At 43.3% G+C, this 12,910-nt stretch overlaps 1 protein-coding gene across 1 annotated transcript in view; it reads right to left on the reverse strand.

Moving 5' to 3' along the window:
- The window catches only part of bms1 (BMS1 ribosome biogenesis factor), a 117,745-nt gene that overhangs the window by 26,254 nt on the left and 78,581 nt on the right, over positions 1 to 12,910 (reverse strand). Inside the window, exons 15-18 of the mRNA XM_043678628.1 lie at positions 11,239 to 11,412; positions 10,413 to 10,601; positions 4,652 to 4,832; positions 699 to 757 (exon numbers count right to left, since the gene is read on the reverse strand). Of these exons, the coding sequence (XP_043534563.1) occupies positions 699 to 757; positions 4,652 to 4,832; positions 10,413 to 10,601; positions 11,239 to 11,412 (603 nt within the window). The remainder of the gene's footprint in view (positions 1 to 698; positions 758 to 4,651; positions 4,833 to 10,412; positions 10,602 to 11,238; positions 11,413 to 12,910) is intronic.

Here is a 12,910-nt window from a genome sequence, read left to right on the forward strand (position 1 = left end):
AACAGAGTGTTACAAGGGGACATAAATTTAAGGTAAAGGGTGGAAGGTATAGGGGGGATGTCAGGGGTAGGTTCTTTACCCAGAGAGTGGTGGGGGCATAGAATGCGCTGCCTGTGGGAGTGGCAGAGTCAGAATCTTTGGTGACCTTTAAGCGGCAATTGGATAGGTACACGGATGGGTGCTTAAGCTCGGACAAATGTTCCGCACAACATCGTGGGCCGAAGGGCCTGTCCTGTGCTGTATTGTTCTATGTTCTAACTTTCAAAGTGCAATTGGGCATATACTTGAAGGGAAAGAATTACCAGGGAACGTTGAGTTTCTTTTGGACATCTGTTCCAATTAAGAGGATTATTTATTTCTAACCCTATCCCAAAATCTAACAGGTAAAAGACCCTAATCTTGGCCAGCTGAATCCAACCTTTTAATATATTCAGTTCCTCTACTTAAATGCATGTAACTGACACCCAATTCTCACTCCAAAACAGCACTTTCCATTCCAGTGTTTTTGTCATCATGTTTCTTATTCATCCCCTCCCAATTGTACCAGGCTGTTTTTCTGCACTACCCAAGGAATGTGAAAGAGGAAAGAGGATCGGACAGTTGCGAGATGGTAACAATGAGAAAGCCTGACTAAATCTAATTCCTGTCTGCACTACTCAGAGGTCAGCCACCTCACGTCCCAACATGTAGAAACTCACCGAAGTACCAGCCACAGATTGAATAGCGAGAAACCCTGAGCCTTGCGGAGTGATCGGACCTGAGTCAAGGAAGCATAAAGATCTGGAAGTTACACAAAATTTGAAAACAAAAGCTATCACCAAGAACATTAGTAAGACTTTGTCAATTACCAGTTTGCTCTGACAGTTAATAATTTAGAGCACAGGTTAAGCTCCATTACAGCATCTGTCGACAATAAAGGGATCCAATGTCACTGTAACAGTGGAGCCCAGCAGCTGCACTTGAGAGAACATTGGTCAAGAATCATTTTGGGCTGATTCTGGGACAAGTGAATATCTACCTAAAGGACGGTGTAAGATATACTTGTGATGGTTTTGTAGAGGTGCTTCTTCCTCTCTTCGCAGATTGGGAGTGCTGCTGCTTGTTGCAGCCCTGTGGACAAAATGACTCCACTAACCAACAGCAGAGAAGACAGCAAGACAGACATCTGGGTAAGAAACCTCTGCAAGACAGTTCACAGATACAGGGTGAAAGTGAGTACTGCAGATGCTGGAGATTAGAGTCAGGAGTGTGATGCTGGAAAAGCACAGGTCAGGCAGCATCCAAGGAGTAGGAAAAATTAACGTTTCGGGCAAAAGCCCAATTTCTGATTAAGGATGCTGCCTAACCTGCTGTACTTTTTCAGCACCACACTCTTGAGCTCACAGACACAGCAAATCAGTACTAGTTAAGGGACTCAACTACAACCACAAGGACACAAATAAAAACAGACTTCCTAGCTCACTAGAATGTAAGCTCAGAACAAAAGAACTAACCGAAGAGACACAGCAAACAGACAGACAAATCACTGTACCTTTTGCTCACTGGGGCCTGTTTCCACACTGTAAGTAATCTAATCTAATCTAATTTACCAACAAATCACAAATGAACAACTTTAACACAAAGGAGAGAGGAGCCCTAAAAATACTTAAAAAGGGCAAAAACATAATCATAGTACCAGCATAATGACAGTAATCATGAACATACAAAAGGAACTACTTGCAGATACTAACAGCTACCCACAGAGAGAGTGTGATCCCATGTCACAGTTAACCAATAGAATAAGTACACTATGGAACCGACACAAAAACGGACTGATAACCAAGACAGACCTACAAAAGGTGAACCCAGAAGGCACCAACACCCCACAATTTTACGGATTACCTAAGGTACACAAACCAGACATACCATTTCGACCCACTGCGGCACTTCCAGGAACTCCATCACATAAACTGCCAAAAAATCAAAAACTCAAAACTTCTAATCAGCTGATCCAATCACTCCATACCATCATAACAGGAATTCCTAAACAATATTAAGAACATAAACATAGACGAGGACAAAGCAATGGTCTCATTAAACACAACAGCGAAGTTTACCTCGATTGATGTTGGCTCAAAGGTGGTGGACAGAGGGTGGTGGTGGTGGAGGGTTGTTTTTCAGACTGGAGGCCTGTGACCAGTGGAGTGCCACAAGGATCGGTGCTGGGTCCTCTACTTTTTGTCATTTACATAAATGATTTGGATGCAAGCATATGAGGTACAGTTAGTAAGTTTGCAGATGACACCAAAATTAGAGGTGTAGTGGACCTCAGGTTACAACTGGATCTTGACCAGATGGGCCAATGGACTGAGAAATGGCAGATGGAGTTCAATTCAGATAAATGTGAGGTGCTGCATTTTGGGAAAGCAAATCTAAGCAGGACTTACACACTTAATGGTAAGGTCCGAGGGAGTGTTGATGAACAAAGAGACCTTGGAGTGCAGATTCATAGCTCCTTGAAAGTGGAGTCGCAGGTAGACAGGATACTGAAGATGATGTTTGGTATGCTTTCTTTTATTGGTCAGAGTATTGAGTACAGGAGTTGGGAGGTCATGATGCAGCTATACAGGACATTGGTTAGGCCACTTTTGGAATATTGCATGCAATTCTGGTCTCCTTTCTATCGGAAAGATGTTGTGAAACTTGAAAGGGTTCAGAAAAGATTTACAAGGATGTTGCCAGGGTTGGAGGATTTGAGCTATGGGAGAGGCTGAACAGGCTGGGGCTGTTTTCCCTGCAGTGTCAGAGGCTGAGGGGTGACGTTATAGAGGGTTACAAAATTATGAGGGGCACGGATAGGATAAATAGACAAAGTCCTTTCCCTGGGGTCGGGGAGTTCAGAACTAGAGGGCATAGGTTTAGGGTGAGAGGCGAAAGATATAAGAGAGACCTAAGGGGCAACTTTTTCACGCAGAGGATGTTACGTGTATGGAATGAGCTGCCAGGGGATGTGGTGGAGGCTGGTGCAATTGCAACATTTAAGAGGCATTTGGATGGGTATATGAATAGGAAGGGTTTGGAGGGATATGGGCTGGGTGCTGGCGGATGGGACTGGACTGGGTTGGGATATCTGGTCTGCACGGACAGGTTGGACCGAAGGGTCTGTTTCCATGCTGTACATCTCTATGACTTTATGATGAAACCTTAGCCAGAGAGACAATAGCCAACCTCCTGGACAAACAGGATAGACGACACAACAGGGAACCAATCAACAAGGACTGCAGACTCAAACTACTGGACCTGTGCTTGATGACGCACTTCATATTCAGCACAATATGAACAAATCAATGGGAAACCTATGGGCTCACCCATCTCCAGAAAGACGAGGACACACAGCCCTCCCACAGATCCAATCCAAACTCTGGATCAGATACATGGGTGACACTTTTGTAATAACTGAAAGAACAGAGATTGAGAGCACACATCAGATTATCAACACGTGCTCACAGAGATCAATTTTACAAGAGGTGGACATTAACAACCAACTCCCATTCCTAGATGCAATGGTAGAAAGAACACAGAACAGCAAATGCACAACAAAAGTGTACAGAAAAGCCACACGCATGAATTATAACAGCAACTACCAAAAGACACAAGAGAAGCTGCATTTGGATCCTGTCCAATAGGGCTACAACACACTGCAATACTCCCGATCTGCGAAGAGAGGAAGAAGAACACCTCTACACATTATATAGGACAAACAGGCAGATAACTAGTGATCGGCATTCATGAACATCAATGAGCCATTAAAAGCCATGACCAGCTATCCCTAGTATCCATGATGACGGACACAAATTCGAATGGGACAACACAACAATAATAGGACAAGCCAAATAGAGGACAGCCAGAGAATTCCTAGAAGCATGGCGCTCATCCATGGACTCCATCAATAAACAAGGGACCAAGACCCAACACAATGACCACTGCAACGAACAACTGGAACCGACAACCGGAAGCAGCAGGAACAAAACCAAATGAATTCCAACTGACACAGCAGCACTTCACAGGAGGATCCACAGCACTGAGGCTGTCATCTAGAAAGAGGACGAAACGTCTGCAAGCCAAACCCCGAGCTCGGCGAACATACCCACAACAACTATATACTTGGGATACCTATTCTTCTGGTTTGCTAAAATAAGAAGCGGTACAATCTGTTCTCTATTTCAAGAGTAATTGTGCCTTCGTATATCACTTTGAAGCTTGCCAGTATATGCCCGACCACCTGAGATGGTGATTTAATCTGTGGGTCACCACACCTCAGGTGAGGGAAGAGGTTGAGAAGGAGAGTCCTTCATGGTGATTTCAGATAGCACAGAATAGAATCCACACCATTGGCATCATTCTGCATTGCAAGCTAGTCATTCAGCCAAATGAGCTAATTAATCCGTGCCCTATGAGGATAACAGTTGGTCAACGATACTTTCAGTTTTTTGTCACAATAAGCATCTTAAAACATGAAATTTTGCTGTAGCATTCTTCCAGCTATTACCTGGGAGTGTGAGTATGTTTTAAAAGTTATTGGTCGCCTGATTGCACATACGATGGGTGACGGCATGAACCTATGGTCTCAAAGCCTAAGAAAGGAAAGGAAAGAAATTAGAATGTCTCTTACCCCAGAAAGTTGCAGAGCAGTGCATGTGCTCAGGTGTGTACTTGATCAGTCTGTGACGTCCATTATGGTCCTCAATGTAATACATCGGGATGGTCTGAAAGCGCCTCCAGCCAAGGGAAAAGATTAGAGGGTCTCTCGTCTTCAGAATCTTCTTGTGCCATCGGTGTTTCTTCAAACGCATCTGATTCAGCATGAGAAAATGGAATATTAGTGGACAGTCATTACAACGACCTTCTCCACTGGAGTCATCTTTGTTGCATTTCATGCAGCTATATCCTCAGGTATAGGTCAAACTTTGAACATGAGCTCTTGTCTCGACAAATGCAACTCTTCCCAACAGACAATAAACATAAAATTCTGTTGGTCAGGGTCTGAGTCACTGTCTGAAAAAAGGCATTAGATAACAAGACAGACCGAACAAAGGCAACCATAATAATATTGGGTTGGCCAACATAAGTCAGCAGACTTGCAGTTTGATATCTTGGTCCACTCGAGAAGAGGCAAGATGTAAATTTTGTAAAAAATTCTAATATTGTATATAATATCAATGAGGTTCCTATGATGTTTAGCACTGGACTGTAAAGCCTCCACAGAGTTCCAGGGAGGTGGAGGAGAGGATTGGCAAAATTATTTTGGGTAGGAGTGAAAGGAACAGGTTGGTCATTATTGGGTCTTTAAATTCCTCAACATTGACTAGAAATGCTATAACTCTAGTATGTCAGATGGATCAGTTTTTGTCCAATGTGTACAGGAGGATTTCCTGACAGTATGTCGAAGGGCCGACAGGAGGGGAGGCCACACCGGATCTGGCGCTTGGTAATGAACCAGGCCATGTGTTTGATTTAGTTGCAGGTGAGAGTGACCATAATTCAGTTACGTTTAGGTTAGCGATGGAAAGGGATAGCTATATGCCAAACGTCAAGAGTTATCGATGGGGCAAGGGCAATTATAATGCGATGTAGGCAAGAATTAAGATGCATAGAATAGAGTAGCAAAATGCAGGGATCGCAGACAATGGAAATGTGGAGCTAGTTTAAGGAACAGATATTGCGTGTCCTTGATACGTATGTCCTTGTCAAGCAGGGAGGAAATGATAAGGTAAGGGAACCATGGTTTACAACAGAAATTGCATCTCTTGTTAAGCAGAAGGAGGCTTATGCGTTGATGAGACAAGATGGTTCAGATGAGGTGATGGAGAGTTACAGATCAGCTAGGAAGGATTTAAAGAGAGAGTTAAGAAGAGCAAAGAGAGGACACAAGCAGTCTTTAGCAAATAGAATAAAGGAGAACCCTAAAGCTTTCTATAGGTATGTGAGGAATAAAAGGATGATTATGGTAGGAATAGGGCCAATCAAAGACAGAAGTGGGAAGTTGAGTGTGGACCCTATGGAGATCGGAGAGGTGCTAAATAAACATTTCTCATCGGTGTTCACTCAGGAAAAGGAAACTATTGTAGAGGAGAAGAATGAGGTACGCGATATTAGAATCGAAAGGATCGAGGTTAGTTATGAACAAGTGTTATCAATTCTCGAAGGAGTGAAAGTAGACAAGGCCCCTGGGCAGGATGGGATTTATCTGAGGATTCTCTGGGAAGTTAGGGAGGAGATAGAAGAGCCTTTGGCTTTGATATATGAGTTGTCATTGTCTACAGGTTTAGTACCAGAGGACTGGAGGATTGCAAATGTTGTACCCTTGGTCAAGAAGGTAAGTAGAGATGACTCACATAATTATAGACCAGTGAGCCTTACTTATGTTGTAGGAAAGGTTTTGGAAAGGATTAGAAGAGAGAGGATTTATAATCATCTAGCAAGCAACAATATGATTTTGGATAGTCATGATTTTGTCAAGGGTGTCTCACAAACCTCATTGAGTTTTTTGAAAAGGTGACCAAGTATGTAGGACAGTTGATATGGTATAGATGGACTTCAGTAAAGCCTTTGATAAGGTTCCATATGGTAGGCTGTTGGAGAAGATGCAGAGGCATGGGATTGAGGGTGATTTAGCAGTTTGATTTAGAAACTGGCTTTCTGAAAGAAGGCAGCGAGTAGTGGTTGATGGAAAATATTCAGTCTGGAGTCTGGTTACTAGTGGTGTACCATAAGGACTGGTTTTGGGACCACTCCTGTTTGTCATTTTTATAAATGACTTAGACGCAAGCATAGGTGGATGGATTAATAAATTTGCATATGACACTAAAGTCAGTGGAGTAGTGGACAGTGTGGAAGAATGTCACAGGTTGCAGGGGAACTTGGATAAACTGTAGAATTGAGCTGAGAGGTAGCAAATGGAGTTCAGTGCAGCTAAATGTGAGGTCATAGAGTCATAGAGATGTACAGCATGGAAACAGACCTTTCGGTCCAACCCGTCCATTCCGACCAGATATCCCAACTCAATCTAGTCCCACCTGCCAGCACCTGGCCCATATCGCTCCAAACCCTTCTTGGCAGATATTAGATTACTTACAGTGTGGAAACAGGCCCTTCGGCCCAACAAGTCCACATTGACCCGCCAAAGCACCACCCACCCATTCCCCTATATTTACCCCTTTACCTAACACTACAGGCAACGTAGCATGGCCAATTCACTTGACCTGCACATCTTTGGACTGTGGGAGGAAACCGGAGCACCCGGTGGAAACCCACGCAGACACGAGGAGAATGTGCAAACGCCACACAGTCAGTCACCTGAGTCGGGAATTGAACCCAGGTCTCTGGCGCTGTGAGGCAGCAGTGCTAACCACTGTGCCCACTTCCTATTCATATACCCATCCAAATACCTCTTAAATGTTGCAATTGTACCAGCCTCCACCACTTCCTCTGGCAGCTCATTCCATATGCGTACCACCCACTGTGTGAAAATGTTGCCCCCGTAGGTCTCTTTTATATCTTTTCCCCTCTCACTCTAAACCTATGCCCTCTAGGTTTGGACTCCCCGACTCCAAGGAAAAGACTTTGCCTATTTACCCTACTGGGTCAATTCTTGGTGGTGTGGATGTGCAGAAGGATCTTGGACTCCATGTACATAGATCCCTGAAAGTTGCCACCCAGGTTGATAGTGCTGTTAAGAAGGCATACGGTGTGTTAGGTTTCATTTGTAGAGGGATTGAGTTCCACAGCCACAATATTATGCTGCAAATATACAAAACACTAGTGAGGCCGTACTTGGAATATTATATACAGTTCTGATCGCCATATTTCAGGAAGGATGTGGAAGCATAGGAGGTTTATAAGGATGTTGCCTGGTCTGGAGGGAAGGTCTTATGAGGAAAGGCTGAGAGACTTGGGTCTGTTCTCATTGAAAAGAAGACTAAGAGGGGATTTGACAGAGACATACAACATTATTAGAGGATTAGATTGGGTAGACAGTGAAAGTCTTTTTCCTAGGATGATGACATCAGCTTGTATGAGACGGCATAACTACAAATCGAGTGGTGATAAATTTAAGACAGATGTCAGAGGCAGGTGCTTTACTTAGAGAGTGGTAAGGGTGTGGAATGCACCACCTGCCAATGTAGTTAACTCAACCACATTAGGGAGATTTAAACAATCCTTGTATAAGCACATGGATGATGCTGGATAGTGTTGGGGGACGAGCTGAGAATAGTTCACAGTTCGGTGCAACATTGAGGGCCGAAGGGCCTGCCCTGCTCTGCGCTGTATTGTCCAATGTTCTATGTTCAAAACACTAAGGTCCATATGTTTGGTCCATTGGAGCAATATCAATACATTTTATTTTTGGTGATGAGCGGGAAATCTGGGAGCTGTTGTTCTGCCAGTGTCCAACTGGGGAGGTGCCAACAACTGTATTCATGGGCCCAAGGTCACCAAACTCTGAGCACTAATGCTTCAAAATGGGTTGCTACTGAGACTAACATGACAAGCCAACAGAATTTTAAAAAATGCGAGTTTAACGAAGTGTGGTGCTACATGCCATCTACAACCCACAAAAATCCTTACTGCCACATTCCCAGATAAAATAAATGAAAGGCTTGCGTTTTTACAAATTACAAGACCAGCTGCAGAGCTTTACAGTGAAGGATGTACTTTTGGAAGTGTAATGCAGCAAACACAGCAGTCAATTTGAACACAAAAACCTCGCATTCACATCTACATGCTAAGAGCTGGGCAATTAGAGAACAGTGGGATACAGCTGATGCTTCAGTTGTATAAGTCCCTCAAGCTGCGGTGCAGCATAGATTCACAAGAATAATCTCTGGACTCAAAAGACATGTCACAAGGACAGGTTAAACAAAGTAGAATTGTATTTCCAGAAATGTAAAATCTTAGGGGGTTGATTGATTTCAGAGTGTGGAAGGGAGCAATTGTGTAGATTAAACGTATGAATAAAGGAGCAGGAATATGCCCTCTGGACCCTTTAAGCCTGCGCTGAAAGAAACTCAGTGTTAGTTCGGGAATATCAGACAATCAAGTCACAGAGATGTCACAACACAGAAACAGACACTTCAATGCAACTCGTCCATCCTGACCAGATATAGAATCACAGAACCATAGTGTGGAAGCCCATCAAGTTCTCAGCAACCCTCCGAAAGGCAGCCCACCCAGACTCACTCTATCACCCTATCCATGTAACCCTTCATTTCCCATGGTTAACCTGACCTAACCTACACGTCCCTAGACAGTCTCCAGAGGATAGAATTGAACCTGGGTCCCTGTCACTGTGAGGCAACAGTGCTAGCCACTGACCCACCGACTGTCTGTGTGGAGTTTGCACATTCTCCCAGTGTCTGCATGGGTTTCCTCTGGGTGCTCCGGATCCCTCCCACTATCCAAAGATACGCAGGTTAGGTGAATTGGCCATGCTAAATTGCCCATAGTGTTCAGGGATGTGTAGCCTAGGTGCATTGGTTAGGGGAAATATTGAGTAACAGGATAGGGGAATGAGTCTGGGTGGGATACTCTTCAGTGGGTTGATGTAGACTTATTGGGCCAAATGACCTGTTTCCACATTGTAGGGATTCTATTCTATGATTCTATTGATTTCCATTTGACATCATTTGGCCCATATCCATCTAAACCTTTCCTATTCATATACCTATTCAGACGCCTTTTAAATTGGCTTGTTGGGCCAAAGGACCTGTTTCCACACTGTAGAGAATCTAATCTAATCTAATATTGAAATGTTGTAATTGTACTAGCCTCCACCATGTCCTCTGGCAACTCATGCCATACATGCATCACCCTGGAAAAATTGCCCCTTAGGTCCCTTTTAAATCTTTCCCCTCTCGCCTTAAACTTATTGGGCCAAACAAGTCCACACCGACCCTCTGAAGAGCAACCCACCCAGACCCATTCCCCTACATTTACCCCTTCACCTAACACTACAGGCAATTTAACATGGCCAACTCACCTAACCTGCACATCTTTGGACTGTGGAAGGAAATCCATGCAGACCCGGGGAGAATGTGCAAACTCCACACAGACAGTTGCCCGGGTCTCTGGCACTGTGAGGCAGCAGTGCTAACCACTGTGCCACCGTACTTTCCTGATTTTCTTCACTGTACCATTGGCAGCTGTAACTGCAGCTGCCTCGGTTCAATGTTCTGGATTTCCCTCTAAACTGTTCATTTCCTACACTTTCTTCAAGACTCTTCTGAAGACCTATTCTCAGTTAAGATCTCTACTCATCTGTCATAATACTACAAAACCTTGGCTTAGTGTCAATTTGTTAATCTCGAAACACTCAAATGAATTCTCTGTTCAGGGTGTTACATAAATGCAACTTGTTGTTCTTGAACTATTACCTGAAGGTATCCAATATTTCCTTCACTGTTTCCCAAGCCACCGAGAATTAATGGATAGCAGGAATCAAAATTTGTCACAAACTCATAGGGCACATTCTCAATCTCCGCCCGTATGTACATTCCAGGTCGAAAACCTTCATACTGAACTCGAGTCGCATCATCTTGGTCATCAAACTCTGCACGGTTAAGCTGTTTGAAAGGGGAACCAATGTTAAGATAAAGAAAACAGGAGGTCTGGCTGATTGATTGAACAGCACAGGATTTGAGTGTTATGTGGGAGACCCAACTTTACGATCCTAATAAAAATAAGAAGTACTGGAGTTCCTCAGCAAGCCAGATGCATCTGTGGACAGAAACAGTTTACATTTCAGAATTGATCAAAGTGAAATGTTAACTCTTTCTCTCTCTACAAGTGCTGCCTAGCTGGCTGAGTTTTTCCAGAAATTTTCCATTTTATTCAAGAATTACAGCATCCACAGTATTTCACTTTTGTTTTCCAAGTGATTTTTGTGACATGGAGTCCACCACAGGAAAAGTATAACAAAATTCCTCCAAGTACACATTAATTAACAGTTTGGCATTTCACTTATAATTGCACCAAATTTTCTTAAATTTGACATTAACTAAATATGGAAGAAAGCTTCATGAACAGGCAAAAAGTGAAAACATTAGTTAGTGGAATGCAAACAATTAAACATGAGCAGTCAAGAGAAAAATCTCTAACATTTGACAATTAATTTTCTGACTGTGCACGCTTCACTAGTTATACTTATAATACCATGCAGAATTCAGAATATATATTGTGGCTGTGAATATATATCCCTACCTGCGCCTGCTTCTGCATTTCATCTTTAAGATCATGAAAGTAGGTTCCTTCGCCATCATCATAGTCCATATCAAACATTTCCTTCAATTTCCGCTTTTTCTCCAAACGTTTGGTCCGTTCCGCTTCCTCCTCTGTATTTCTGGGATCACGATTTCCTTCACCGTCTTCCTCACCCTAATAGAGTGGCAATTTTATTTTAAATTTTAAAGTGAATTTCTGCACCAGATGTTTAAATACAAACCAAAATATTTCCAATTCTGCTGTTCCCATAATCAAGTCCCAAGACTTGAAACATTTGACTCATTTCCAACTCGTTTCCTGCAAAATGTAGCCAAGCTTTGCTCCAAAGACTGGTCGCAATTTGTGACTTGAGATAGCAAGAGTTGCTGGTTGGTTCACCTTGCTGGTTATGACAGCTTAACCCAATCCAATTTTCAGACTTCACAGCAGAGTTAAGTACATGTCAGAAGGAATAGGTGAGCTGAATGATATTTCCCATCCTCTAGGGAGAACTTAGACTGAATGGCCTCCAAAATTGCCAATGCAAAGAAAGAAAAGAACCAGACAGTCTTCTGGCAAACCCATAGTTTCACAAACCCACTGGCAGAAGTCTATGAGTCATCTGCTGTGAAGTGTTACAATAACTTAATGTGTGAAAACTGTGACAATACTATGGCTTTAAGAAGTGTATTTTGTCCTTTCTTCTGGAGAGATGTTTTGAGATGAGGTATCAATTTGTGTCTTCCAAGCCAATAAAATAACCAGCTTGTGTGGCCCTGGGATTTTTCTCAAGTTAGAATACTAGAAGCAGCATGAATGGGTGGGGTCAGGTTCACACAGAACTAGGGTTTTAGTTTAACTTTCTGTTGGGGTTCTGAATGCGGTTGTGCCAGCAACTACACATCATTTTGAATAACTTGAGGATAGACAAGTCCCTCGGGCCTGACGGGATATATCCTAGGATTATGTGGGAAGCAAGAGAGGAAATTGCAGAGCCGTTGGCAATGATCTTTTCGTCTTCACTGTCAACAGGGGTGGTACCAGGGGACTGGAGAGTGGCGAATGTTGTGCCCCTGTTCAAAAACTGGAATAGGGATAACCCCGGGAATTACAGGCCAGTTAGTCTTACTTCGGTGGTAGGCAAAGTAATGGAAAGGGTACTGAGGGATAGGATTTATGAGTATCTGGAAAGACACTGCTTGATTAGGGACAGCCAGCACGGATTTGTGAAGGGTAGGTCTTGCCTTACAAGTCTTATTGAATTCTTTGAGGAGGTGACCAAGCATGTGGATGAGGGTAGAGCAGTGGGTGTAGTATACATGGATTTTAGTAAGGCATTTCATAAGGTTCCCCATGGTAGGCTTATGCGGAAAGTCAGGAGGCATGGGAAAGAGGGAAATTTGGCCAGTTGGATAGAAAACTGGCTAACCGGTCGAAGTCAGAGAGTGGTGGTAGATGGTAAATATTCAGCCTGGAGCCCAGTTACAAGTGGAGTTCCGCAGGGATCAGTCCTGGGTCCTCTGCTGTTTGTAATTTTTAAAAAATGTTTTTTTAAAAAATTTTTATTAATGACTTAGATGAGGGAGTCGAAGGGTGGGTCAGTAAATTTGCAGAAGATACGAAGATTGGTGGAGTTGTGGATAGTGAGGAAGGCTGTTGTCGGCTGCAAAGG

This window comes from Chiloscyllium plagiosum, chromosome 38, assembly GCF_004010195.1.
Source record: "Chiloscyllium plagiosum isolate BGI_BamShark_2017 chromosome 38, ASM401019v2, whole genome shotgun sequence".
In the NCBI taxonomy this organism is placed as follows: Eukaryota; Metazoa; Chordata; class Chondrichthyes; order Orectolobiformes; family Hemiscylliidae; genus Chiloscyllium; species Chiloscyllium plagiosum.